Source organism: Archocentrus centrarchus, chromosome 23 (genome assembly GCF_007364275.1).
Source record: "Archocentrus centrarchus isolate MPI-CPG fArcCen1 chromosome 23, fArcCen1, whole genome shotgun sequence".
Taxonomy (NCBI): domain Eukaryota; kingdom Metazoa; phylum Chordata; class Actinopteri; order Cichliformes; family Cichlidae; genus Archocentrus; species Archocentrus centrarchus.
The window spans coordinates 8,847,558-8,875,258 of NC_044368.1; the positions used below are offsets into that span (position 1 = coordinate 8,847,558).

The 27,701-nt window shown below is 40.2% G+C and overlaps 4 protein-coding genes across 5 annotated transcripts; 3 read left to right on the top strand and 1 right to left on the bottom strand.

Moving 5' to 3' along the window:
- The first annotated feature begins 1,108 nt into the window (after positions 1–1,108).
- Positions 1,109–7,035, top strand: dram1 (DNA-damage regulated autophagy modulator 1). The gene is made up of 7 exons (XM_030720474.1): positions 1,109–1,465; positions 1,827–1,894; positions 2,121–2,266; positions 2,361–2,538; positions 4,073–4,131; positions 4,732–4,824; positions 4,906–7,035. The coding sequence occupies exons 1-7, from the start codon at positions 1,335–1,337 to the stop codon at positions 4,942–4,944; spliced, it is 714 nt and encodes a 237-aa protein (XP_030576334.1). The 5' UTR covers positions 1,109–1,334; the 3' UTR covers positions 4,945–7,035.
- Positions 7,036–7,948: 913 nt separating this feature from the next.
- On the bottom strand, positions 7,949–12,209 carry washc3 (WASH complex subunit 3). The gene is made up of 7 exons (XM_030720475.1): positions 12,012–12,209; positions 11,019–11,117; positions 10,851–10,916; positions 10,609–10,740; positions 9,262–9,378; positions 9,108–9,172; positions 7,949–9,011 (listed from the first exon to the last, which is right to left on the bottom strand). The coding sequence occupies exons 1-7, from the start codon at positions 12,060–12,062 to the stop codon at positions 8,912–8,914; spliced, it is 630 nt and encodes a 209-aa protein (XP_030576335.1). The 5' UTR covers positions 12,063–12,209; the 3' UTR covers positions 7,949–8,911.
- A 256-nt stretch (positions 12,210–12,465) lies between these two features.
- Positions 12,466–21,651, top strand: LOC115773481 (zinc finger protein 665). Of its 2 annotated transcripts, none has more exons than XM_030720233.1 (9): positions 12,466–12,592; positions 13,074–13,276; positions 13,363–13,464; positions 13,540–13,635; positions 13,713–13,823; positions 13,897–14,014; positions 17,166–17,946; positions 19,621–19,679; positions 19,758–21,651. In XM_030720233.1, exons 1-9 carry the CDS (start codon positions 12,559–12,561, stop codon positions 21,254–21,256), a joined length of 3,003 nt encoding a protein of 1,000 aa, XP_030576093.1. In that variant the 5' UTR covers positions 12,466–12,558; the 3' UTR covers positions 21,257–21,651. The 2 variants fall into 2 exon arrangements, with proteins under 2 accessions (XP_030576093.1, XP_030576095.1); XM_030720235.1 differs by having other exon boundaries at positions 12,495–12,630.
- A 3,701-nt stretch (positions 21,652–25,352) lies between these two features.
- Positions 25,353–26,549, top strand: LOC115773482 (tetraspanin-7-like). Its single transcript, XM_030720236.1, has one exon. The coding sequence runs from the start codon at positions 25,353–25,355 to the stop codon at positions 26,439–26,441; it is 1,089 nt and encodes a 362-aa protein (XP_030576096.1). The 3' UTR covers positions 26,442–26,549.
- The last annotated feature ends 1,152 nt before the right edge of the window (positions 26,550–27,701 follow it).

Genomic DNA, 27,701 nt, shown 5'->3' on the forward strand with positions numbered 1-27,701 from the left:
ATTTTGCAGTTCTTCAGAAAGGTGCTGAAACAGGGATTCAAACAGTGGGTTTTAAGTCTCTATTTCTTTGGAGGGTTGAGTCCAGTTACCACACATGCCAATGGAATCTGGAATTTGGAATCTGGGAGGAGATAAGCAGAGTTACATTATAAACACTCACACAGGCATGCACATGACAGAGAGGGAGTGATACAGTTTAAAGAAAGAAAGTCTGAACCCCTCATTTCTTCATATTTTGGAAGGAAAATAGGACATAGCTTCAGCAATTTATTGAAATTGATTTAATTTATTGTACCTTGAAATAGATATAAGGCAAAAACAACTCTAACCAGTCAATATTTAGTGTGACCACCTTTAAAGTAGTCTTCAGGAATACTTCTCCAGGCTTCCTGAAGGACATTCAAAGCTCTTCTTTGGATGTTGGCTGCCTTTTGTTCCGTTCCCTGTCAAGATGATCCCACACTGCTTCATTAATGATGAGCTCCGGGCTCTGTGGAGGCCAATCCATGACTGATCGTGTTTCATTGTGTTTTTGTATTCAGGTATGCTTTTGCTGCTTTGGCAGTGTGTTTGGGATCATTGTCTTGCTGAAAAATAAAGCTGTTGCCAATCAGATGCTTTCCAGATGGTATTGCATGGTGGATGAAACGATGTTGGTACGTTTCGGTGTTCATAATTCCATCAATTTTGACAATATCCCCAACACCACTGCCTGAAATGCAGCCTCAAACCATGACAGAGCCTCCACCATGTTTCACAGTTTTGCTTTTATATTATGTCTGTCTGTTATGAGTAGAAACAACACTGGTTCATCCCTTGAGTTAGGTTTCTTTTCATGCTTGTATGATCCGGGTCAATGTTAAGTGGTTCAACAACAACAACAAACGAACTAAGAAATGTTTTCCTGAAAACGTCAGACACAAAGACTGGAAGGGAAAAAAAACCATTGCGAGACATTCGGGAAGCCCGGAAGACTATTGCTCAAAACCAAGTAAAAAAAAACAAAACTTCTTCATCAGCATGGTATTTTGTTCTGGGTGGGGGGTGGGGTGTCAGGAGATTCAAAGGAAGAAGGAAGCGCTCATCGTGCTCATATATGCGCAGGCCGGCCCCACGGGGAGTCGCTGTGGGTTATAGGCTACTGTATACTGTATATATTGCTTATCTGCAGAGGTTCAAGTTCATTGTTGCATGTGATTGTCGGTAACAGACCTCATACGGCAGCTGACCGCCCTGTTCCTGGACCAGCTTTTCTCTTCGCATGGCTCTGTTTACGCGGCGCGTAACTGACTGAGGGAAAGTCTGCTTAAAGTTCAGCGCAAAAACTCTCGGAGATGTATTGGTTCATGCAAGGACTGTGCGCCCTGCCAGCGTTCTTGGTCGTCTGGTCCTCCGCTACTTTCATTGTTTCTTATATCATTGCGATCTACAACAACGATGTCGACGTAATCTTCCCATACATAAGGTAAGTTTTATTCCAGCTTAAAACGGGCTCATATAAACCAGCTTTTCATTTACGCTTAACCTGATTTAGAGCTATAAAAACAACCATACTCAGTTTCCTGAGAAAATGTCTTAGTTTCGTTTTCCTCCGCATTAAGTTGGTTGGTACCCAAGCTCCAGCTGCATACTGCCTGCACATCTGTCTATTTTTAGGAGACTGGCGCAGCTCTTTCACTTCTCTCTTTAATACGAGACTTTTAAGAAGAGGCAACTAAAATTTTTGATGTTGGACCAAACATAACCTGCGTATCGTCTCTTATAACGGGAAGTCGCGATTTTCTATGTGCACAGGTCTTTATTCTTTTTCCTGTTTGTTTTTTCAGTGACACAGGTGTCAACCCCCCAGAGAGCTGCATTTTTGGTCTGATGACATTTATTTCTGCATGTGCAGGTATTTGAAATCCCAGCGTGAACATCTGCAGTGTCATCTCTGTGAACTGTGAACTCTTTTTAGGCAAAACTGGGCTTTCCCGAGGGGGGAAGCAAGCTTCCCAAACATGCTTCTCACATTTCCGCTTTTTAAGAAAATGAAAGCGCAATGCATAAGTTAGGTTGGAGAGGGGGAAAAAAAAAAAACGTGCAAGTTTGCGCACCTTCTCTGTGTGTCTTTTGAACAGGTGTAGCCACTATTTACGCCAGATATAAGCATGTGGATAAGCTGAGGGAGGACAACAGATGTGATGTGAACTCATGCCTCAACAAAACTGCTCTTTGGTTTGGTGAGATCTCCTGCTTTGGCATGTGCATTGTTGCTACTTTCCAGGTATGTACTCACATTTAGCGAGCATTTAAATCACATTAAACTAGTTCGGTATAATTACAAATGGCGCTTTTTCCTTTTTTTTTTTTGATCGCAGGAAACGACACTGCAAGCAGTTCATGATTGTGGAGCAATGATGTTTTTTCTCTGTGGCATCGTGTACATTATCCTCCAGTGTTTTATATCATTTTATGCATATCCACATGGGTGCTCCAAGAATCTGTTTCATGTGCGTGTCAGCATCGCCACGCTTGCTTTTGTGGCATTCTTTCCCAGTATCCTTTCTGAGCGTTCAAATGTTTTAAAATGCTTCACTGAGTCTGTGTGATTTAGCTTTGTGATGCTCTTTGTGCTGCACGGGTTCATGTATCAGGACATAATAATAAAAAATATATATATCTGGCCTTTCCCAGGTTTTAAAATTATTTAAATACAACCTCTGATTAACAATAACATGTGACACATTGCACTGTCATTATTTATTTAACAAACACTAAGACGAAATGCAGAAGCAGTGTGTGAGAAACTAAGTGCCTTCCCACATTCAGCAGCATGTAGAACCAAATTTAACAGCAAATGTTTTTTTTAATCAGTCTTCACTGTCATTAAGGAATTTTTTGCCCACTCCTATACAGCATTGCTCCAGTTCTTAAAAGTTTATGGGCAGTATTTCCCACAGTATTTCAGTCAGATTGAGGTCTGGACTTTGACTGGGCCATTGCAACATCTTGATTCTTTTTCAGCCATTCTGTTGTAGATTTGCTGCTGTGTTTAGGATCATTTTCTGTTACACGAGCAAATTTCAGCCAGGCTCTAACTGTGGGACAGACAGCCATTTGGCTCTAGAATACTTTGGTATACAGAGGAGTTCATGGTCAGCTCAGTGGCTGCAAGGTGCCCAGATCCTGCGGCTGCAAAGTAAACCCAAATCATCACCCCTCCACCGCCGTGCTTGACAGTAATGAGGTGTTTGTGCTCATATGCTGTGTTTGGTTTTCACCAATGTGGAACTGTGCATTATGGACAAACATCTCCACTTTGGCATAATCTCTCCAAAAGACATTGTTCCAGAAGTCTTGTCGTTTGTTCAGATGCAACTTTGCAAACTCAAGCCATGCTGCCATGTTCTTTTTTGGAGAGAAGAAGCTTTCTCCAGGAAACCTTTCAAAACAAACTAAACTTGCTCAGCTCGTTCAGTCTTTTCCCTAATTGTACTGTCATGAACTTTAACATTTAACATAGTAACTGAGGCCAGTAGCGTCTCCAATAGCACATGAGTGTTGTGCAATTTCTCTGAGTATTACACAGTTTGACTTTGTGGTGAATGTGCTGGGATGTCTACTCCTGGGAAGACTGTCTCATTGTGGTAGCACATACCAGAAAATGCCAGAACTTCTGCTTTTATAGAAGTGTTCATATTTACTGATGATCAATTAACCAATTGCATTTGATTAGTAGAATCTGGCTGACTTGCTCTCTAAATTCCTATGGAAGCAGGAGGGGTGTACTTAGTTTTTCACACGTTGCTTCTGCATTTTGGCTTAATTTTTTTTTAATTAATATGACAGTCTAATGTTATATGTTGTTGTTCATTTGAGGTTGTATTTGAATAATTTTTAGACCTGCTGATTTTTTATTATGTGCTGATACTTAAAATCTTTTGTTTTCTTTTTCTCTTTTCTTTTTTTTTACTTTTAACCATATGTTAAGATGAATGCATGGCATGCAGAACATTATGATTAGTGTCATTCGCTGTACCAGTCCATGTGATTCCAACCAGTGCTGCATTTTCCTTCATGGATAACTCAGCTGTCATCTGTGCATTTTACGTGAAACAAACTGAACTGCACAGACACAAGGATGACAAGGTAGGCCGCAGTGTGTCAGCATGTTGCATCTGATCACAGATAGCAGAGCACATCATTAGTAGTACTTGATCACTAATAGGATTAATAGAAGTTATCAGCATTTGGGAATTTTTTTGGAGGGGGCAGAGTTACATACACCTACAAACATTTCCCAATATCTCAGTGATTATTTTTTGGGAAACTTACTGTCAGAATTAAATGAAACTGATGGCATAGCACAAACTTCCCATTACCATGAGTCAGCTGGAACAACCAAAAACCACTTGTTGAAGTCAAGAGTTTGAAAAGTAACAGCAGAGAAAATAAGATCGTTCCTTACCATTGCCATTGGCCAGTGCTTACCTGTGCTGATAGTGGGATGATAAGCTTAAATATTAAACAATGGTACCTAAACATGTCAATTAATAATTGTATGAAGAAATATTCTAATAATGAACTAGTGGGTGGGGTCTGTAAAAGGACACTTGAGCTCACTGAACAAGAATGCAGGGAAAATAGTTGGAAATTTTTACTTATTTTTCCAGGATTCCAACGCTGATAAACAACAAATTCATAGGAGCATAAAATGTGCTGATTTAATCGTCGACTTCCATCTTGCAGGACTATCCCTTCCATGTAGCCAGTGCTGTATGCGAGTGGATTGTTGCCTTTAGTTTCGTCTTCTTCTTCTTCACATACATTCATGACTTCAAAGTAAGTGTCAGACTATCAAAAACAGTATTTTTTTAATATGCATTTGCTAAAAGTCATCTCTCTTTTTTTTATTTCCTACAGTTCTTTACCTTACGGGTGGAAACAGAATTTGAGGGGTAGTCTTGAACATTTTTACCAGCATCGTTAAGATAAATATGAGTATTTTATGTAAGTTTTGCATGCGTCTTAGTACACATTCAATTTCCACTGACTGAAATTTTGGTAGAACACAGTAGATACTTTTTTATTTTTTAATTGTATTTATACATTTTTGTACAACTGGTTGTCTGTCACATACAAGATGATTGAAGACAAACTAAACAAATACTGTATTTTTACTTTTTATGTACGGTATGTATATATACATATATATATGTATGTATATATACAGACTATTTCTAAGTGTACTTATTGTTGCCTGTTAACTTTGCACTTTGCTATTGCTACACCAGCATGACACATCCTGTGAGAACTGTGACCTCTTATAGGAGAAGTTAATCACATTGTGAACACATGATCACACACAGGGTTAAATGAGAATACCACTTAGACCACTCGTGTCTACGACTACATAGCAGTCTGACCTTAGACTGAAAGTATATGAATGTTAGTTGGTGGTTTTGTGCAGAATTTCCTGTTTTGTTTTGTTTTTTTAATTTGCGGATTATCACTTTATTGTGACATCAAATTAAGGAGGAAACACTCCTGCTGTGGATGCTCCGATTCAGAGCTTTGGTTTTTGGATGAATCTGTCCACTCCACATTGCTGAACAATGAAAACTGTGTCTAATAAGACATTTCTGTCTGATATCAGGTACTGTATACTGCTTATGTTTTGCTGCCACTTCTACATCATCTGTGCTGCAGCTGTGGATGGGAATTTTCATACAGGCAATGGGAATTAGGCTACTTAGTAGCAGGAATCGGGCTAATTTTTGGAATTTAATTCCAATAATAATATGAACCAAAAGCAAAGTTAATTAGAATTATGGAGGTTTGTTCAGCTGGGCTTTTCACTTGTAACCCCACGTCACGAGTTTTTAGCTCAATGGCTTCTTAAATTTTTAGGATTACACTATGTAACAAGATGTTTGTCTTTGACCCCTTTTTTTGCCCCAAAATATATAAATTTATTGTTATTTTTTCTTTTAACTGAACATTTTTATAGGCAATTTTTGAGGAGAAAACAGCTTGGAAAAAAGTTTAAAACCTAAATGAAAACCACTAGTAAATGGCATTATATGGGAAAATGACAAATTTGGAAAATCACTGTCTGAACAACAAAAGCAAAGTTTTGGGATCCAAAATATCTATATTTTTTAGTTTGTTTACATGTAGAGAACTAGAAAAACAGTTTAAACCCAAAGACAAGACAAAAGTGGAAATTTGTTACCTGGTCTTATCAGAGTTACAAGGGGAATGAATGTTTCTGGTACCAAGTATGGATCTTGCATCTATTAAAAAAAAAGGCAGTAATTTAAAATATTTTGTCAACTCTTTTGGGTTGCTGGCGTGTAACATAAGAGTCGTGGACCATTACAGGTGTGCAGGCTGAGTTTGAAGATGTGTGCGGCCAAAAAACATGAAGAGTGCTGAGTAAAGGGTGTAAGACTGCACCTACCTTCAAAATAGGACTTTAGAAGAAGGGTGGAGTGATATAGTTTCGGCTTTGCAGCAAGTTCTTCCCTTTTAGACGTTTAGAAAAAATAGACCCTGAAGTTGAGAACCAATGTTTTAGCCAGTACTGTAACCAAGTGCTTGCTACAAGTAAAATCACAGGGAATCTAGAAAGAGGCTGTAAAACTCCTGAGACAAATTTGGGATTTAGGGATTAATATGCAAAACTGACTTGAAATGGCACAAGGGAACATAGTAACACACTGAAAGGCTGCTTAAAAGTTTAATTACCTTTAATGAGGTGCACTCAGACACATGTAAGGTCTGCATGCTGTTAAAGGTGGTCCAGATTTTGTGGATCAGAAGACTATAATACTTCTGCTGAACTGCTCTACACAGGTGGAATAAACGTACTGTAAAGAAAACAAATGATCCTGTGCTGTAATCTGTGTAGATTATAACTATTTCACTACAGGTGTTTTTATAAAGGGACATGTTTGAGGGGTTTTCTTTGTTTTTTACTGAACTTTTGTACTTTTGCTTGTAAAATGATGTATGGCACAAACTATAATGTACAGGTGAGCTGAAGAATAAAAGTGCACTTAAAAAAAAAAAAAAAGTGTATGGGTGTTTTTTACAGACAGAATTACAGATCCAGCAGGGTGTTCTTCTAGTCACGTACACCTCCATACATTCGCCACTACAATGCCGTATCTACTCAAGGAAATCTTATTCTCTTGGCCCCTCTATCTCTCTGACTCTACAGTATACATTCTCAGACATGTACCCACACGCTCTGAGTCACACAGTGATGAGTCTCACTTCCTACAATCAACATCACCACAAAGTAAACACTGCAGTTCATACATTTCTAAAAACTGGTAACTCGTGTTCTCTTAATGCAAGTTTGCTTACTCTTCATAGCAGCAGAGGTTAATGTGTAAAACTCTGATATTCCCAAAAAAAAAAGGTCAAGGGGCATATGATCGGAACGATTAACTATAGAACTGCCCAGGCAGTGTATTAGTATTCAATGGCTCAGTTATTTTTCTGTCTCCAACATCAAGCAGTAGCTTTGGAAATTAGTCATAAAAACTAACACCTTATTCAATAAATCTGCAACAAAGAAAAATATTTTGACTATTGAGCTTGAAATTTAAAAAATAATTACATTTGCAACATAACTGAGCAAAGGAGTCTGAATTTTCTCCACAGCCACTTGTTCAGTTTAATTCTGTCTAGTTGTGCAACAACCACAGCTCAGTTCATATCTCGACTTTTATTTAGAGGAGATAAATAAAAACTGGGAAATAATTTTTTGCCACAGGACTGATGTCTTTGATCATGAACAAACAAAATACACATTTCTGACTACTGTGAAGTATCTTGAGTTCACTTCTTACACTGGATTGTCATTAATGATGACACTTCATCAGATATAGTGAAAACTATCATGTTTTAACCAGGCATGAACAGATCCACTTGGGTATTGCTGAACCATGATATAATATGTAAAGTTTCAGTCTGTTTCAGAATTGTTACACCTCTAATTCTTTTTTTTTTTTAAATAATTAAACAGATTCAGTTGTTCAAAAATAAAGAGAAAACACATATTTCAAGCATTCTGTGAGAGATCCAAGAGCCGATTTACTCCTGAACGCCAGCTACAAATACACACAGACACACACGGACATATTCAATATGCAGATGACCAACAATAACATTTCCTTCCTATTTATTGTTCCTTCCTGGAACAAAAAGACAGAAATATAAAGTAATGAGTTTAACTGTTACGGTGCGTTCACACGAAATGCAAATTACATACAGATAAACAGTTTATGCTGAAAGAAAAAAAAAAAAAAAAAAAAAAAAAAAGAAGAAGGTTTAGAGGAACGTCAGCAAAATTGTAGGACCCTAAGTTACGTTCTAAAATCATGTTACTGTAACTTGAGTCCAGCCATCGGTTCCACTCTGCCTCATCCTGCTGGCTGCTGGGGGCGAATATTTGAGGGTTTCCAGTGCGATTGTATTCTTTACAGTTGGTGTGAATGCACCATTTCATGCAACAGACTGAGACAGTGGTGCCACTACCACAGAAGACCTCTGTGTGATATGGTTTGGTTTTGTTAAAACACTTGCTACTGTCATCTTCTGACTGCTGCTTATATAAGTAAGAGAAAAAAATGATTTGTTCTTGCTAAAGAGTCATTTATTTAAAAAAAAAAAAGAAGAAAAAAACACTAATTATTTATCAAAATCAAGGTCACTGACCAAACAGGAAAACCACTTCAGCTCTTAAACTGAAACTACAATCACTCAGGCTGGATTTCCTGTTTTAGGCACCTACATTCACACCCCCTCACTCGTAGCCCTTTACAGCCACCTCGTACCCTTCTTTGCTGCAGGCCTAAAGAAGCACAGATGGCGATGGATGAGGAAGCTTTGCAGTGTTGAGGACAAATGAGCGATCTCAGTCACTAAAGGATGATTCACTATCAGAGCTGTTGGCAGCAGCATCTTGGTCCTCCGAGTTCTTCGCTCCACCGTCGGGCACGGGGGCGTCCGGTGTGCTGTGATCAGCAAAGAGGGATTCACATATTATTTATCAGCTTATTAGAAAAGCTGATTAGAAGAGGATAACACCAGTAACTTTAAAACACACTCACTCAAGCAGGTTAGGATCCAAACCCTCCATGACCATTTTATTCCTGATGGCCATCACTGGAACCCCCTGTCGCAGATGAAACACAATTTTAAGGCACAAAACTAAACCGGGATGTATTTAATTACAGCAGTACAGCAACAGGAATAATGACTCACCACTTGAACCATTTTCAGGTATCGGGCATAACGCGGGTCTTTGGCCACTGTCATGACGTTCTCTGCAGCCGCTTCTGCTTTTTGCATCGCTGAAGCTTCTGGTGTAGTCTGAGCAGGCTGCAACATGAAACATGCACAGAAATGAAGGCGGAGTGAAGCGGATGAAATGGCAGACGATATCCTGGAAGGTTTTACACTTTCCTAGTTTAAGATGATTTTAATTAGAGGTTACAATTTTGAAACTACTTGCAAACTTTCATGTAGTTCAACACTTTGTAGAGGGGTGTAGTGCTATGTGTTTGTTTCTTTACTGTTTATTTCTTTGAGGAACTTTGTACAAAATACATCACATGAAAGGAAAAGATGCTTTGTACCAGATTTAGCTATGCGCTAATTTCCATCTGCAGTGCCTGGGCAGGTAAAAAAGTGAAATGCAGTTAAAACCAGATGCCCACATATGCGTGCATGCACACACAGACTAACATAATAATATTATATGTGCATCAAAATGTTATCCCCATATAACAAAAGTATTCAAAATCCCTTTTTCCACATTATGAGGGAAGATATGGAAATCTGCACAAATTTTCTAATTCATATTCCAAGCTTTATTTGCTCTACAGGAAAAAGCCAAATGCACAAAAGCAGTGCTTTACTTAGGCACACTACAGTCCCTGCTCGTGGTGGATCTAGCAGCAACTTGTTCAATGCCATCATACACAGATGGAAAATCACTGAAGTGTATATACTAAACAGCAACAATCTGAAGACTGAGTCTTATGGCACCCTTATAGTAGAGGCTATGGGGGTGACCATCTTTGTCTGTTTATCTCCTTTGGCCTCTACTCATTCATCACATCTTGCTCTACCTAGATGTGTCCCTTTTCTCTGTTTTCCACTCTTTCCCTGGAGACTGGTCGCCCTCTCCCTCTCTCTATACTCTTATGTGGTAGAATAACATGTAAAGTAATAACCAGCTGTAAAAGGATGAATGTTTTGTCTTCAAATTTAACTTTGCTACATGTTCCTGTAAATCTTTCACAAAAAGAACCTTGAAATGAAGGACTTGAAATTTGAAATGGATAAAGGACTGGCAAAAGTATTCGAGTACGAGTGTTTAAGTTGTCCTTTGGGTTAACCTGAGAGAGGAAAAGCTCCTAATACACATATGAGATCCTCTGTCACTGTGCGATTGTCAAGTTTAGCATGGACTAAACAGACCAGATATAAAGCTTTAAATATTTGTCTTAATTTAATTTTTAAAACAGTTAAAAATTCATCCTGGCTTTGCAGTTCAGTGCAGGTGGACGAAGCTATGTTTGAAGGTGCATGAGTCTGTGTGACTACCTCTTGATGAGGCCCTGCTGCTGGGCTCTCTGTTTGGCTCTGACTGGGGTTGATGGGCCCATTGGCCTGTGCAGTCTGCTGCTGACCGAGTCCTTCAATTGTGACATCCTCCAGTCCAGGAATGGACGACAACTACACAGAGCACAACATTGGTCCATAAATATCAAGCAAACAGGTGTGAAATATACATATAATGTGGCGTTACCAGCAGTCAGAGTGCATGCAGTGGTCTCAGAACTCACCTTGGCCTCCAAAATGCACAGGGTGGTTTCTATCTGCTGTATGCGAAGAGATATGTTTGCAAGTTTCTGGGGGAAGAAGTTGGACAGTTCAGGACTTAAGTGTCAGAGAGACGGTTTGTTTCATGACAACAGCAGAAGAAAAGTATTGAGAAAAGAAGATAAACAAACCTCTTCACACACTGTGGAAAAGCGGTTAAGGAAGCGGACTGTGTGTGCGACAAACTGATTGAGATAGGCAACAATTCTTCTCTGCTGTATCGCAGGAACCTGAAGGAAGCACAGGAAAAGGAATATGAGTTCAAAAATGGAGGTGGAGGAACCCAGAGTGTAATATACTGAGGACATGAAGCAACTCCCAGTCCACCTTTCCATTAATGCAACTTCTCCTCCCTAGGCTGCTAAAACATTATCATCTTTGTTCAGCTGATCTCTTTAGGAGTCACCACAGAGGATCCTCTGCCTCCATCTAACACTTTACATGTCCACGAATCTTATTTATGGTCTTCCTCTTTTCCTCCTGCCTGGCAGCTCAATATTCAACACCCTTTGTCCAATACATCCGCTATCGCTCTTCTGTACACGTCCAAACTACCTCAGCCTTGCCTCTCTAACTTTGCCTCCAAACTGCTCAACCTGAGATGTCCCTCTGATATACTCATTTCCCACAGAAAATCTTAAACTCTGTCCTCTGTCTTTATAACATTTTAAGCTTTTTTGTAAGCTTTGTGAAGGACCTTGTTTTTATAGGTTTTTTTTTTAATAACGAGTTTTTTTTTGTTTAACATGCTGACCGTGATTCACAGCCAACTTCACATGCTGAATATAAAATTACATTTGAAATCAATTAGCTGATGTAGTTTTAAATATTTATTAAATCAAATAATTAAAAAAAAATGAAAGAAAGAGAGAACACATATTTGTAAAGGTTAATGTGGACTTCAGAATCACATTTATCAGGGAACCTGAACTAAAACAGCTTGTGACAGTCATTTCTGCTAATGAAGAACAAACGATAGGGTTCGATCACAGATAAACATTATCAGTATTAATATTATTTTACTGTGTAAACAAAACATGAATCAGACAGCTCTGCTTGTGCCTGTTTTCATTTCCTCACCAGCTACTGCGATAGCTACGTTAGCTAACTATTCAAACGCCAACCTTGGTGAGGTCGACTCCAGACCCCACAATGGGCAGCCCGTCCTCGTCCATGTTGGATCGCTGAAGATTAAAGTGCACTTTCAAATTTAGTTGTAAGAATTTTCACCGCAAAAGGACAGAATACGGTTCATTAAAGTATTTGCATTTATGAAACGCCTCATGTGACTCTCAGCTGCGTAGTCGCGTCCTGACGCCACCAAATCCAGACGCAAGTTTGCCTTTTATTTTGAAGTCTTGCTTCCAAAACCAATGTGGCAAGAAGAACAAGTAGTTTAACTATTTTTTTTAACTGCTGTAACAAAGGAATTTTCCAACCTTTGAGATAAACAAAGTATATGCTATCTTATCTTGCCAATAAAAATAATGTAATAATTATGTAAAGTTTGCGAAGTCTGCTCTCAGTTTTGATACTTTTATCTTGAAAGCGGAAGCGGGGTAGAGGCATTGAGGAAACGGTGTTTGCGTACCAACAGCGCATGTTAGCAGCGAACTAAAACAACACAACTTAACACCTAATTTTCGACACCACGACAGGTGCAGTGCACGCATGGAGATTTACGGGTTTACGAAGAGAACAAGCGGTGGGTACAGTGACAATATGAACCAGCCGCGATTTAAAGTAAGCTATGTTTATGTCAGCCACACAGTTAGCGGGGGCCGGCTATTTAAAGGAATCACGACATGCACAAGCTGACAAACTTGAGTTTTTGCATCAAAAATAAATGGATTATGTTCGGATTTATAATTAATTTGTCAACTATTATGCTTCATTATCCTGAGGTCTAAACCGCAACTGCATATCTATAACTAGGTTCCAAATTTAAAACTCCTATTATTGAGGTTTGTCCAGCAATTATTCAGGTTCCCAAGCTTATGGTTGTTTGACTATAGGAAAAAAATATAGATGTGCCATTGCTTTAACTGAGAAAATTATTACCTCAATAATATCAACAGCCCAGAGTTAAATAAATGACATTATATTGTTATAACATGAGTGCTGGTGTTTAAAGCTGATTGCTGCCCTCCAAAGACCATTTCTTACATTACATCTTCATGTTTCAGATCCAAGCCTGCCTGTCTCATCCCTCCGCCTCCTGGTGCCCCCTTTGCAGCTTCTGTCTGCCTCCATGTGGCAGCTTGCAAAGCAGAAAGATGTGATGAACTACGAGAAGCTGCAGGAGTTTGTGTTCACGGTGACAGAGGCGATCCCCGGTCTGATCAGCCACAGGCAGAGAGCCCAGCTCATCCTCGGACTCAGAGCGAGGGTGAGGGGGTGGTTTGGATCACATGTGGTCCACATGTTTGTTTTGGTGTGTTGCTTATGTAAAAACTCAGTTTGTTTATATTTCAGTTGATACTGGAGCTTTGCAAAGGCTCGGCATGCGGTTCTATTGATTCTCAAGGGATCCAGAGCCATCTGGATAGACTTCCAGTAACCTCTGAAAACACAGATGTAAGTGGGTTGAATAATAGATAAAATAAAGTGTCCTCAGTACCCTTTTAATGATATCAGTTTCATTTGTTTCAGTATAGGGATGCAGAGGTGAAAACAACAGAGTCTACATTTATTGCTCTGGTTCAAAGTCTGCTGAAAGATCCAATTGAGAGGGCGTATTTCTTTCAGGTAGGGCATGTTTTAATAAGTCATATCTTTGTTCAAAAGCTCTCTGAATAAAAATAACATTCAGTTATCTCTCACAGGAAGTTTTCCCAGTGGAATATGGTGCGCAGTATGACTCAGCACTACATATGTTATTATGGGATCTGCTCTCAAAGCTGGAAAAGCTGTTTCCAGTACCAGACCTAAAACAGGTATTCGTTCAGAAAATATGGATGTTTCAGGTGATTTGCAGGAGGTTATTTTGACACTGTGCTGTAATTACAGACTGCAGCCTGGGTTGGCTCGGCTCCTTTTGTGTTGGAGGCATGCGTTCAGCCATCATCTGAAGATCTGAACTTAATCTACCAGCGCTACAAAAGTTCAGGACTACTGAAAATTACATGTAAGTAGAGCTAAAAGGATTAGTTGACTGCAGCAGTTTTCACAGTAAATAAATCTCTGAATCAAACGTATCAAGCAAGATGTTGCATCATTACAGGCAGGTTAAAAAGTCAGATTTTAGGTGGGATGATCAATTCTCACTTCTTAGGATTTCAAGATCAGTGGATCAATTCATAGAGACAAGTTTGTATTGTTATGGTGTTAGAATTTATCATGACTTTTTGACATTTAATACTTAATCAGGCCCAATTATATCTTAAAGACTTCATAATACCATATTATCTTCACTTCATTCTCAGACTACAAGCTTACTTGGGGTTCCTAGAGTTTTTAAAAGTAGAATGGGACAGAAATCCTGGAGCAAGCCCTCATTATTGTCTTACCAAAACCGGGAAAGGATGTTACATTGTGTGAATTATATAGGCCATCTCACTTTTAGCTAAATTTTAGCTAAAATTACAGCTTGGGAAAGTTATTCTTTCACTCATTAAAGCAGGCCAAACTGGATTCATACAGAACTGCTCCTTAGTAGACAATGTAAATTGATTTCTTAATATTGTGCATTGTAGTAAATCAATGGAAGAGCTGGCCATAGCCATCTCATTACACATGGAGAAGGCTTTCACCCACGTAAAGTGGTATTTTTCTCTTTATGGTCTTATACAGAATGAACTTTGGCCCTAATATACTAAAGATGATCCACGTATTGTTCCGTGACCCTACTGCCAGAATACAAACAAATAATGATATTTCACCACATATCCCCCTGTCGCGCTATACCAGGCAAGACTGCCCTCTCTCCCCCGTAATTTTTTGCATTGGCAGTTGAACCCCTGGCCATTGCAGTGAAGTCACACACCTCTATCTCTGGAGTTAAAGTAGGAGGCGAGAGTCATGTTAGTTCTTTGTATGCAGATGACATAATCTTGTTCTTTAGCAACCAAGAATCATTCATGCATGCCCCTCAAATCCCTGTCAGAAAAATTCTCACAGCCTAATTTTCCTTTCTGATGGAATTCCTACTTCATGGAGTATTTGGGTTTGCAGATTCCTAATAAATTAGACAAACATTTTTCACTAAAATATGACACACTACTTAAAAAGATGGACTAGGATCTAGATAGATGGATGCTACAGTCAGTTTCTCTGATTGAATGAGTGAACTGCATTAAGATGAGTGTCCTACCAAAATTTCTTTATTCGTTTCAAACTCTAACTATACATAACTATGTGGAGGATCCCTAAGAGGATTACTGGATTTGAGATCCCCTGTTCCCCTAAATTAGCATTATTAGGTAACATGTCTGACATCCCTCTTGCCAAAAGAAACAAGGTGAGGTTCATCAAATTGGCCATGATTGCAGGTAATAAGTGCATTGCCTTGCTATGAAAAAGCTCAGCCCACTCTTCTATAGGTCGTTTGTCAAAAATACATTAGCTTGTTTAAAAAAAAAAAAAGTAGAATGGGAGGCAGAGCTTTCAGATATCAGGCCCCTCTCCTGTGGAACCAGCTCCCAGTTTGGATTCGGGAGACAAATTAGGCTTAAAATTATTGCAGTTATGCTGCAATAAGCTTAGGCTGCTGGAGGGCTTTCCATGATGCATTGAGTGTTTCTTCTTCACTCATCTCTTCTCACTTCCTGTGTGTTTATATACCAGTACTGCATTTAATCATTAGTAATTATTAAACTCTGGCTCTCTTTCTCCTGTATTACTTTTTTTGCCCTTTGCCTTTTGTCCTGTCTCCCTCCCCTCACCCCCAACTGGTCACAGCAGATGGCTGCCCCTCCCTGAGCCTGGTTCTGCTGGAGGTTTCTCCCTGTTAAGAGGGAGTATTTCCTTCCCGAGTGCTTGCTCATATGGGATCGTCTGATTGTTGGGTTTTCTCTGTATTATTGTAGGGTCTTTACCTTACAATATAAAGCACCTTGAGGCGACTGTTGCTGTGAGTTGGTACTATATAAATAAAAAAAGAATGAATTGAAATATCTAACCTCATAACACGCACCAGATCTCCCGCAAACTGTTTGGGGTTAGGTTGTGCTTTAGCCACATGCTAAACAAGCAAATTTCCAGAAACTAGAAGTTGTTATGTTTCAAATGAGTTTGGCCTTGCAGTTATTCATTAATGGGATTTTCCATTTGGTTTTTTCCAAACAGGGAATGTTCCATGAAGAGAGGTGGAGATTAACTTAGCTCTAACCCTGAGCAGGATACTGGTGACCCAATAGATGTTAACCCTCAAGTGACCAAGCTATCTTTGCAACTTAAATGACCGAGTGGTCTTTTATGATCTATTTTTATGGCTTTATTTATGTTTATAAATCCTATACTTTTACCTTTTATTTATGATAAACACTTTGAAATTTTTAAATAAATTATGTTTCTAAACTTTTTATGCCAAAAGAAGTTAAAAAACACAAATTGTGAAAACAAAATGACATTTATTTAGACACCGCTTAACTGTTACAAATTGTCTATCAGGAAAAAATGTGTTTACCATGTTTGAGTGAATTATGTTTTGCAGTATGCCAATATGATTTTAGAACCACAATATAGACAAACTTGTGACTCCCTAGTTCTTTGATCAGTAAATTACTAATTATAATATGGTCATATTAATCATCATTGGGTGTTTTGCTTCAAGGTTCAACATGTGCATTCAGAGTCTTTTCTGCATATTTTGGGAGGCTATTTGAGGTATTGTTATTGCCTATCAGCTGGAAGCAGTCTGGCATTCTCCTCTGACCTCTACCTTTAACAAGGCATCTTCTCCCAGAGAACTGCTGCTCACTGGATATTTTCTCTTTTTTAATTATTCTCTGTAAACCCTAGAGATAGCTGTGTGGGAGAATCCCAGTAGAGCAGAAGTTTCTTAAACCAAATCACTTAAATCACCTTTCTTCTTCATTCTGATACTCAGTATGAACTTCAGCAGGTCGTCTTGACCATGTCTACAAGTCTAAATGCCATGTGATTGGTTGAATAGGTATTAGCATTAACAAGCAGTTGAACAGATGTACCTAACAAAGTTGCTGGTGAGTAAGTGTGGTGGTCTATTGAGACATTTTGTTTACATACTGTACCTTAAAGTAGTTATGTTTTATTTCTCCTTGTAGTAGCTGATGTGTTATCATGTTTCTTTTTGACAGATGGTCCTCCTTCCACCATTGGTAACTGCATCATGTCTGCGTTATCAATCCCTCCTTCACAAAAGACAAATGTATCAGTTGGACTGGACTCTATCCATAACTACGCTAACATACTGAACCCTGTTGCTTTTGCTGAAGCCGACCAGTACAGCGTGGTGGCCGTCTACACTGAAGTGGAAGTCGGAGCGCCTGAAGTGGATGAGCAAATGATTGAGTCAGCTGCAGTTCAAGTTCAGACAGATTTCTATGAAGAGGAGATAGTGGCTGTGAGTGCGGATAGTGTTGGCGGCGAGGAGGCTGCCACTGCGAGGGCTGAAGAAACGAGTGAGACTGTGGGTGTAGCAAAAGCTTTGGAGACTTTGACAAGAACTTTTGCGTTAAGGAAAGAAAGCCTGGCGCATGAAGTACTTATAGAAAAGAACAACCAGACATCCATAAATGATGAGCTTGAATCAGGAAAGGGAAGAGATGAAGGACAAAAACATGACGGACATGAAACAAGTGACCAAACTGAAAGGAAACGAGAAGTCATTGCAGAAGAAAAGATGGATGATTTCCAGAATGGAGGCATAGATAGAAATATATATGCAGACCCGAAAGATAACTCATTTTCTGCTGAAGAAATTACAGAATACCAGAGAGACATTCCTGAAGTACAACAGTCTGACTCATCAGTAAATGTGCGAAGATCCACACGTCTGCAACTGAAGACTCCACCGAGTTGGCAGGAGACGTGTAGAATAAAGAGGACAGCGGGAGAAAATAGCGAAGAACCAAAAATGTACAAAAACATTGTTATTAATCCATATATATTTGCCAGAAACATAGATCATCACAAAATTTGAATAACAAAAAACTGCAGATTAATTGGGTTATGTTGACCTTGGATGAAGTTATTTCTATTATAAGCTAAAGGTGCATTTTTACTTCAGAATCATTAATTTAATCGGTAATATAAGGAACATCCTTATTAGCTTATTAGCTTATTAGCTTTTATGAAGAAAATATGATAAGAAAGCAGGTCAGTACTTGGTAAATATGAAGTTACCATTGAGCACTTAATCCGGCTGGGTGCAAAGGTAACAAAATTTGCCTGTCAGCACTGGTAACATTCACTTATTAACATGGTATAAGCTAGATGATCCCCTGGTTTATAGTCTGTGCTCACTTGAGCATATTTACTATACCAATATGAGTGGTTTATCATCTACAACTGTAGTCAGAAGTTTACACTCATGAGTATTAATGTCATGAAAATTTTGGACTTTCAATTATTTATTTGAATGACTTTAAAAAGAAGAATTGGGTGCACAAGTTTGAATTTATTTAGGATTTTCTGTAATTCACACAGAGTCAAAAGTGTGTGTGTATATGTGTGTCTATGTATATCTATATAAAAACATACTAATATTTGGTTAAGTTTCACCTTGACCAGAGACTTTTTGTAGCCATCAACAAGCTTTTTGGCATAATTCTGGCTGGATATTTGATCGCTCTTCTTGGCAGAATTAGTAGAATTCATTTAAATTGGTTGGTTTCCTGGCACAGACCTGGCTGCTAAACACAGTGGACTTTTAAGTCCACACATTTCAGTAGAGTTGAGGTCAAAGCTTTGGGAAAACCATTCCAGAAGCTTAATCTTAGCCTGCTTTATTGATGTGTGTTTGGGATCATTGTCTGTTTAAACACCACATTGTGTCCAATTTTCAGCTGTTGATTTGAGGTGAAATTGAAGAATTTGAGGGTAGTCCTCTTTCTTTATTATTCCATCCACATTGTGCAGTGTACCAATACCACTGGCAGCAAAACAGTGCCAGACCATGATGCTACCACATCCATCTTTGACAGTTGGTACAGTGTCATTAGGGTTGAAAGCCTCACCTTTACTCCTCCAAACGTACCTCGTATCAAATGGTGGAGAGACCCAGGTCTCTCCACCATTTGGTTGAGAACCGAAGAAGCCTTTCGGATGAGAGGTGAAATGTCTTCAAGAAACAAAAAGAAGTCCAGTCGCCTTTTTTCAAGCTCCAGGGACTACTATGACCTGTATGACTGAGAATCTACGCAGACATGTTTAAATAACTTCAAACGTTTTCAACCAATTCTTGTTTTTTTAAAGTCAGTAAAGATATGTGCTGTAAAATGATTCCACCCTGGAAAAAGAACAGTTCGAAGAACTCATTGAAAGTCCAAAATTACACTGACATTTATTACCATAATGACTGCATAGAAATTTCTGATCACAACTGTATCCCAGAGCAAGAAGATGACAGACTAATACTTTCTAGGGCCTTTTATGTACTTGCAATTTGTAGTATTTTTACTAAACAAGTATGGTTTCCCGTTACACTTTCTTCTTTTTTCATTTTGTTTAGGACACTGTTGTTTCCAAAAATGTGAAAAACCTGAGAGATTTTTCTTTAAATGTTGAACCACAGTGTTTTGATTTCCCTAGGAGCACTGCTGATGCATCAGCTGCCCCGTCTGTGATAGCCATCAAAGGATCTGACAAAGGTGATGAGATGTGAAGAAGAGAATAATGTTTGACCTCTTGAATAAATCCACTCATGTAACTATTCTATTTTAATGCAGGAGATTCAGATGAGATGACAACTATCATCTTCACCTGCTCGCAGTGTCCTTTCCATAACTCTGATGAAAACAGTCCTCCACACTTCCACATGCAGAGTGTTCACACAGAGGCCTACAGGACTCTCTCAGAAGCTAAATTTACACCATCCCCCTCTAGCACCGATGAAATATTTACATCTATTAAACTTTTCCCCAGAGGAAACTCTGAGAAGAGAAAAGCAGAGCAACCCAATAATGAGAGCGGAGTTTCTCAGTCTCATGGCCGACAGAGATCGCTCACATGCGAAACGTGTGGTAAGACATTCACCCGGACATCTGATGTCAGGAGACACCAGCTCACTCACACGGGAGAAAGACCATTTCACTGCTCGCAGTGTGACCGAACCTTCCAGCACTCCTGGGATCTCGCGAAGCACGAGAGCAAACATCACGGCGTGGCCATCTCCTTCACCTGCCAGCTATGCAGGAGCTCCTTCGCTAACCTCAGGACATTGACTGTCCACCATAAAAAGTCTCACTCGCAGGAAAGCCAGCTCCCTCAAATGTGCTCTATCTGCAGCCGGAGTTTCCCAAGTTCATCTGAGCTGCTGGAGCACAGGAAGTCCCACTTCACCACTAAACGCTACATCTGCCAGCAGTGCGGTGAAGGCTTCGACACCCTTTTTGCACGCTCTCAGCACCGGCAAATCCATCAAGTGAAGCGTCAGTTTAAATGCCCGCATTGTGAGAAGACATACACTCGGAGGTCTGACGTTAAGAGGCATCTGTCCACTCACACTGGGGAGCGACCCTACCAGTGTAACCACTGTAGTAAACGGTTCTCTCTCCGCTTCATGCTTATCAAACACCTCCGTGTTCACACGGGTGAGAGGCCTTTCCAGTGTTCCCACTGCCCTAAGAGGTTCACCCTGGTGTCTGTGTTGGCCAGACATGAGAGGATGCACACTGGGGAGAAACCCTTTCTCTGCTCTCAATGTGGGAAAGGCTTTTTGTCACAGGGTGAGCTCTCAAAACATCACAGGTCACACATGGATGACAGGCCGTACTCCTGCCCTCAGTGTGACAAGCGCTTTAAGAGCAAGAAAACCCAACAAGAACACATCTTTTCCCACACTGGTGCCCGCCCGTACCCCTGCACCTACTGCGGGAAGGGCTTCACCAAACCATACGCACTCACCAGACACAACCTCATCCACACAGGAGAGAGGCCATTCCCCTGTTCACACTGTGAGAAGTCCTTTCTCACCCTCAGCGAGGCTCAGCTGCATCAGAGGATCCACACAGGGGAACGGCCGTATCCCTGCGACACGTGCGAGTTGAAGTTCAAGAGCTCATCGGAGTTGGCACGACACAAACGCAGCCATTCCGGGTTGAAGCGGGCGAAGCCGTACTGCGAGCAGTGCATGACGACATTCACATCTAAGGCCAAACTGAAAAAACACATGGAGACACACAAGGATGAAGGAGACACAGCACAGTCTGTGGAGACCAAGGAATGAAATGAATGTGTAACAGAGACGATCAGATTTTTTTTTGATAGTTTCAGCTTTTTATATTCGGTTTTTCACTTCATAACAGGAAATTTATGTTCAAACTGGTTTTGAGTGAAAATTTTGGGTGAGCAAAATCTGTTCCTTTAGTTGACCTTTTCACTGCGTGTGTTGTCTTTTTCTTTTTCTGTGTTGCAAATGTACTATTGTCTACCTATTTTGGGAGGCTAAATGAAAATAAAGGCACTTTTCTGATCTTCAAAAGCAGACGAGCAGGTGGCAAAAAAAAGGACAAACGCATGATTTTGTGATCCAATGGCTGTAACATCATAGAAGGGCAAGATTTCTCGGAGAGCTTTGTTATCAGATTTAAAATTTGTGTCCTTCAATAAATACTGCTTTTATGAGGTGTACAATGTTTGCTTTTTTTGCTGGTTGCTTTGCACTCTAAGGCAGTGTTCCCCAGCCAGGTGACTTCAAAGGATTACTGAGTGCAGTCTTGTGATGAATAACAATGACAGGAAATTAGAGGTTGATATCTCAGCAGTTACAGAATGCATTATTGTGAAATGCAGTGAGATGTGTACATCCTCCCTTTATAATAACCATGTAGAAATACGTTTTTAGTCACCACCATCAGCTTAATCTGTAGTGATTATTCTGCTCATTAGTAAAACTTACCACTTACCACCAAGTTTCTTCCATTTAGGCCTCAATAAACTAACAAGATGAAACAGTTGAAGCATTTTCGGTACAACACCTGATCATACACCACCTGAACAAGCATGGATGGATCATGAAAGTTCAGCGCCTCTGGACAAACGTCTGAAAGTCCTCCCCACTCATCCCACAGAGAGGCTGACAGCCACATAGATTTTTTAGTTTTGAGGACTTTGCTGATGTTTTGCAACATTTTGATTAATATGTATCAGTTTGTATCCATTTTGTGTCTTTTCATTTCATATGTTATTTTGCATCATTTTATGCTTGTTTTGTACCTCATTGATCATTACTGCACCCCAACTTTTTGTTGCTCGTTTAGGTTTTTTGTGTCCTGTTTGTCACAGTTTGTGTCTGTCTTTGTTTCAGCTTTTTCCCCTCAGCGTCTCAATTTGTGCCATATACAAGACAAGATCAGAGACCCCTTGACCCCAACCTGTTCATTAATTTGTCCATATTAACAGGCAACTTTCTTTTAATCTAGCAATTTGTTTTTGTGGTGTTCCCTGGGATGATGTTTTTACATCATCTGTTTCTACAGGCAGATTCTTTAGCTGCTGTTATGTTTTCAAGGAGCTGTAGAGGTGCCCTTGAAAATTTATTTTGCATTTCAGGTGATGTGCCTTCTTCATTTCTGTCTGCAGTTTACATAAAACTAAATGAGTCACTAAGTTGATGGTTATAGTATTATAAACATAGCCTCATTTCCTTCACAGACCTCCAGCTGTCTGTGGTAAAAAGCAATCTGTCCGCCAATTTTTTCTGGGTAGTACTCCTCAAATGCTAATTGAGAGCTGATGCTGTTGGAGAGAAATAATTTGAGAAGGGAATCATCCAAGGAAACATAAATCCTAAATTTAGACTACATTTTTGATGCATTCAGCAGGTGTGCACACCCGTGCTGTTCTTTCTACTACTGCAATAAAACATTTGAGAATTCTCAATGATTCAGTGATTTTATGACAAAATTGCAGTTATATGGACCTCATGTGGTGCACAGGCTTTGGTGCTGCTGCTGTACCAGACTGTCATGCATTTTGTGAGGATGCTCTCTGTAATGATGTATAGGGGTGTGTCTGTGTGTGATTTTTCTTTGTAATCCAGAAGAACTCTTAAGAACACCATAATGTCAGATTGTGAACCTCATGCCTGTAATCATTCTCTTTGTCGTGGGTTAGGAGGCCGATGCCAGTCGTATCGTCTGTAAACTTAATAATGGTGTTTGAGTTATGGATAGGCTGCATCCATATACAGCTGCAGAGGTTACCGCAAATAAGTAGCGTGGCAAAAACCTGATCCTTCCCATAAATCTGACTGGCCCTCCTGTGCCCCAAGCAAAAATTAAACTGTCATATCAACAGTGGGCAGAAATTATGAGGGTGGCAAGGGGTCCTAGATTCCATTTTGCTGGGGAATGCAGTGTTGTTCTCGTCAGTGCATCATTGTAAATACAACTATATAATGTTAAATGATATTATAGATGAAGAATTCACTGCCACTCATATGTCTCACAGTGCTTTGGCCCACTGGCTGCCATCCCCTAACTCCTTTATCTTACAAAGGTGAATTTAAAACAAAGGCTGTGTGAGGCATTGTTCTTTACTTCTAATACTCAGTAGAATAAAACATATTTGTGGTTGTAACCAGACTGCATCATGTTAGCTCCATTTACTGAACTGACTCTGCAGTTCCTCTAATAACCACTTGAGGCTGGCTCCAGAAGCATGTCAGTCTCCATATTTCCCAACATTACAACATTACAAAGCATACCCACAGCATGTTACAAAAACTGTTTTGGCCTTTACAGGTAATTTTCCCCTTAATTATGGCTCTAATGAGGTTACTGGACACTGGAATTAGGGGGTGGTCTCTTTGACTGACATGTGTCTCAACACAGGCTGCTAAAACCAGTACTGGTTAGGCCTCACCCCTGTTAGTCACCTGGAACTTTCTGCCTTTTTTTATGGTGTTAGCGCCTTTTACAAATGAAGCCCCTGTATGTGTGGTACGGACTATCAAAAAACTCTTCAGTTTTGGTGAGTGAAATTCTAGTTTTTTCTTTGTCTATTATTTAGCACTAATTAGCACATATGCATGTCTGTGTGTTGCACCCCTACAGTTTAAGATTGCTGCATTAGCTGATATCAAAACTTTTATTTTATTTGCTATACACCTTTACTGACATAGTCCACTATTTTTGCAGTTTGTTAGACTTTGGTTAAAAAAAAACAAAAAAAAAACATTTCAAGCACCAAAACAATTTGTTTAAGATTTGACGATTCAGCGTCTCAGCTTTTGGGGAAATATTATCTCTACACAAGAGAGCTGAAAACTTTTTACAAATTCTGATTTTTTTCTTTTTTTTTAAACAAGTTTTCTTATTATATACAAGTGCCCTCAACTGGAAAGTTTAAGATGAAGAATAAAAAAAAACTGAGAAACTGAAAATGAGACTGTAGTCTTTTCCAGCCAGTTTTTCTGTGTATTCCCCTCACTGCCATCATGTCAGTGTTATGGTTATTAGGGAAAAAAGAGGCAGGTGAATGTGGTTAATTAACCAAGAGGTTTTAATTATCTCTGACTAGGCAGGTAGGTGATTGGTGAAGAGGCCATGCCAAGCAGGAATCACCAGAATAAAACTGTCCCTGTTGTTTAATGGGAGACTAACTGAAGTGGAATAATAATAGCTGAGGGAATGGTTTTCTATTTTTAGCCTTTTGCTCATTTTATATCTTAAATACTTTTTTTTTCTATTGAACGTCATCAGAATACATCACCACAATTTTTTTTTGTGCCACAATCAAAACATCAGTGCAGTTCTGATGATGCTGAATAGACTGTTATTTATTTTTCAGTATTAAACTCTACATATTTAGTACATAAGGGTGTTTTAAGACTCTAAAAATAAGCTTTTACTACACTGATACTGGAGTCATTTCTTCTATAAATGGAAAGCAGTAAAAGTCCAAGGGATGTATCCTCCACACCGAGAGAGGGTGTGCATCGGTTGATTCTAGCTCCATTCCCACTGCAATCACTTGATCAGGGCAGCAGCGAGCAGGCAGTTGTTGGGATGTGACTGTCAGCAGAGGACTTTGGAGTACTGGTGACCAAGCAGGTGGAAAAGACCCTCAAAATAGACAGATAAACAAGGCGGAAACAGGGCGGCTGTGGATGCAGATAACGACTCAATGCGACACCATCAATGTGATTTACAGTCCAGCTGGCGATGGTTTTGTTGGTGGTGGATTAATAAACAGTCATAAAGCGGTGGGAGGAGTGCTGTGTGTGTTGCAGAAGGACGAGGGTGAAGGCACTGATAGAGGAACGAAGAGAGAGGGAGAGTGTGTAACGGAGAGAGAGGCAAGTAGATAAAGCCAGGATCATGAGCTCTGCACTGCCTTATGACTCGCTGTCAGCTCGGCCGAGCCCCTGCAGACGAGCTTTGGACTGGGAGCATGAGCAGCTAGCTGTACGACGACTGTCTTCTCCACGGAGTCTGGACTTGTTGACTCCACCTCCTCTTCCTCGTCGACCCTCTGCCATCCCTGGCTACCTGCTGCCTCCACACCAAGGGCAAGAGGAGCAGCTCAGCCTGCAGCATCAACGTCTGTCCTTGTCCGTGTGCTCAGAAGCCTCCCTGGCGCCCCCTGCACCTCCACCTGTGGTTGCTGGCCCCCCCTGCTGCCGCCCTGTGGGAGTCATGCACCTCCTGCGTCTGGGTCTCCTAGCCTTCAGCTGCCTCTTCTGGGCAGCTGGATTGGCTATCTTCACCCTGGGTGTGTGGGCGCAAATTTCCCTGGCGGACTACATGATGCTGTCCGCCAACCACTACCCCAATGCCCCACTTATCTTTCTGTCCACAGGTGCTGCCATCACCGCCTGGGGCTTCCTGGGTTGTCTGGGTGTAGCTGCAAACCTGCCCTGCGTTCTAAGGGCTTATGGGTTCTTTCAACTTGCTGCACTTGTAGCCGGTTTGGCAGCAGGACTGTCGGGCCTCTTCTACCGTGAAGACATTGCTGGTGGATTTCGCAGTGGCTTACAGCGAGCAGTGGCGGGTTACACAGAGGATGAAGGCCGTGCCGACGCTCTAGACAGCCTGCAGAGGGCTTTGAAGTGTTGTGGAGCTGATGGTTGGCGCGACTGGCTCATGTCTGACTGGGCTATCCAGCATATGAATTTCCTGCCCACTGAGAACGGCACCTTGGTGTCCCTGCCCGACAGCTGCTGTGTGAGGAGAAAGGGTTGCAAGAATCGTCCTCTTCTGGCAGATGATGGTGACAGCGTGGCTGCAGCGGGAATCCATCCCCACGGCTGCTTCCGCAAAGTCTTCAGCTTGGTCAACGATAACGTCTTCCACATTGCTGCCACTGTGTTGGGATTAGCCTTCACACAGATTGGAGGCATAGCCCTGGCTTGTCTGTTAGCCAATAAACTGGCACCCAGGCAGCATCGACGTGTAGTAGCACATTAATACATTAATGAATGAGGCTAGCTCCTGGGTGGATTGGGAATGAACAATGCCATTTGAGCGAAATAGAGTTTGAAAGTCTGAAAAGGCCGAGGTGTTTGTAGGCTTTTTGAGGCTTCTGTGGCTCTAAAACTCTTCCAAACATATGACATATCATTCTTTTACAAAACAGTCAAAGATACAAACCTGTGTTCATAAAACATGAGGAAAGGAATCAAACATGGCTCCAGCTGAGCATTTAAATTAGAGACATCTTAACAGCTCATCAGTTCCTCCACTGTCCACCTTTACTGTTCTTCTCGTATCATCCTTCAGCAGTTTAAGTCAAATTCCTTTTTTGTGGGTCAATTTTGGATCATTTAGGGTCACTTTTCACTTTGCAGTTGTATTACACTCACTGGCCTCAGGATGATTGATGGAAGTAGTCTCTGTGCCAAAAACTGGGTTTGGGCAACAGACTTAAGATCTCACCTCGTGGCAGCACAGTGAGATATTTCCTCCCACTCTGCTATATGAATTAATGAAGAAGTGTTTAAATGATGGCATGAAATAATATACCTCTTTGTCTACAGTATTACACATTTGATCCTTGGACTTTTTCACCTCTGGCACACCTCAGCCCTGAATGCACAGGAATGTTCACCAGCTGTTTTCCACTTTGATTGTTTAGTCTGGCTGTGCTCACAGATGCTTGTATCTACTTCATTTAGTTTTTCCATCTCAGAGATTACACTGTGCTGCTTAATATTGCTCTCTGGTATTTTATGTTGTTTATACACCCAATAGACCTTACTAATTTCCACTGAGTCAAGCGCTTTGGTCAGGGCATTTGTAAAATTATGACTGTTTTTGACTGGTTTCTTCCAGATGTTACTGTGTTGTTAAATGTTCTGAAGCACATTAATGAAAGCTTTGAAGAAAAACACCCACTACTAGCATGAAAGAGCAAGAAGCTGGGTCACATAAGCATTTTTCTTGCTCTTCTTCTACATCAAACTCTTAGCTTAGCATCATATTTGTGAGATATGTGCAAAGTATAAAGAAAGTACATGAATGTCTTTGCTGTATCTTTGATGAATGTGAATGTGTTTAACTGTACATGTTTTAGGATTATTATGCACTGAAATTATGTGAAACCCTTTCAGCCTCATCATTATAGTACATCTCCCCGTTCCTGCCTTATCATTGTTATGATAAATGTAATGTATGAAAAACCTTCAAAATTTAATAATGTATAATTAATTGTAATAATTACCAGCAGTG

What these genes read in the sequence shown, in the direction of transcription:
- dram1 (XM_030720474.1), top strand. Translation starts at nt 1,335, where the DNA reads ATGTATTGGTTCATGCAAGGACTGTGCGCCCTGCCAGCGTTCTTGGTC. An exon ending in GTAATCTTCCCATACATAAG is followed by an intron (nt 1,466 to 1,826) that starts GTAAGTTTTATT and finishes TTGTTTTTTCAG; the next exon opens with TGACACAGGTGTCAACCCCC. An exon ending in ATTTATTTCTGCATGTGCAG is followed by an intron (nt 1,895 to 2,120) that starts GTATTTGAAATC and finishes TCTTTTGAACAG; the next exon opens with GTGTAGCCACTATTTACGCC.
- washc3 (XM_030720475.1), bottom strand. Translation starts at nt 12,062, where the DNA reads ATGGACGAGGACGGGCTGCCCATTGTGGGGTCTGGAGTCGACCTCACC. An exon ending in CTGGAGTCGACCTCACCAAG is followed by an intron (nt 11,118 to 12,011) that starts GTTGGCGTTTGA and finishes TGCTTCCTTCAG; the next exon opens with GTTCCTGCGATACAGCAGAG. An exon ending in CAGCAGGGCCTCATCAAGAG is followed by an intron (nt 9,379 to 10,608) that starts GTAGTCACACAG and finishes TTCATGTTGCAG; the next exon opens with CCTGCTCAGACTACACCAGA.
- LOC115773481 (XM_030720233.1), top strand. Translation starts at nt 12,559, where the DNA reads ATGGAGATTTACGGGTTTACGAAGAGAACAAGCG. An exon ending in GTTTACGAAGAGAACAAGCG is followed by an intron (nt 12,593 to 13,073) that starts GTGGGTACAGTG and finishes TTCATGTTTCAG; the next exon opens with ATCCAAGCCTGCCTGTCTCA. An exon ending in TCCTCGGACTCAGAGCGAGG is followed by an intron (nt 13,277 to 13,362) that starts GTGAGGGGGTGG and finishes TTTATATTTCAG; the next exon opens with TTGATACTGGAGCTTTGCAA.
- LOC115773482 (XM_030720236.1), top strand. Translation starts at nt 25,353, where the DNA reads ATGAGCTCTGCACTGCCTTATGACTCGCTGTCAGCTCGGCCGAGCCCC.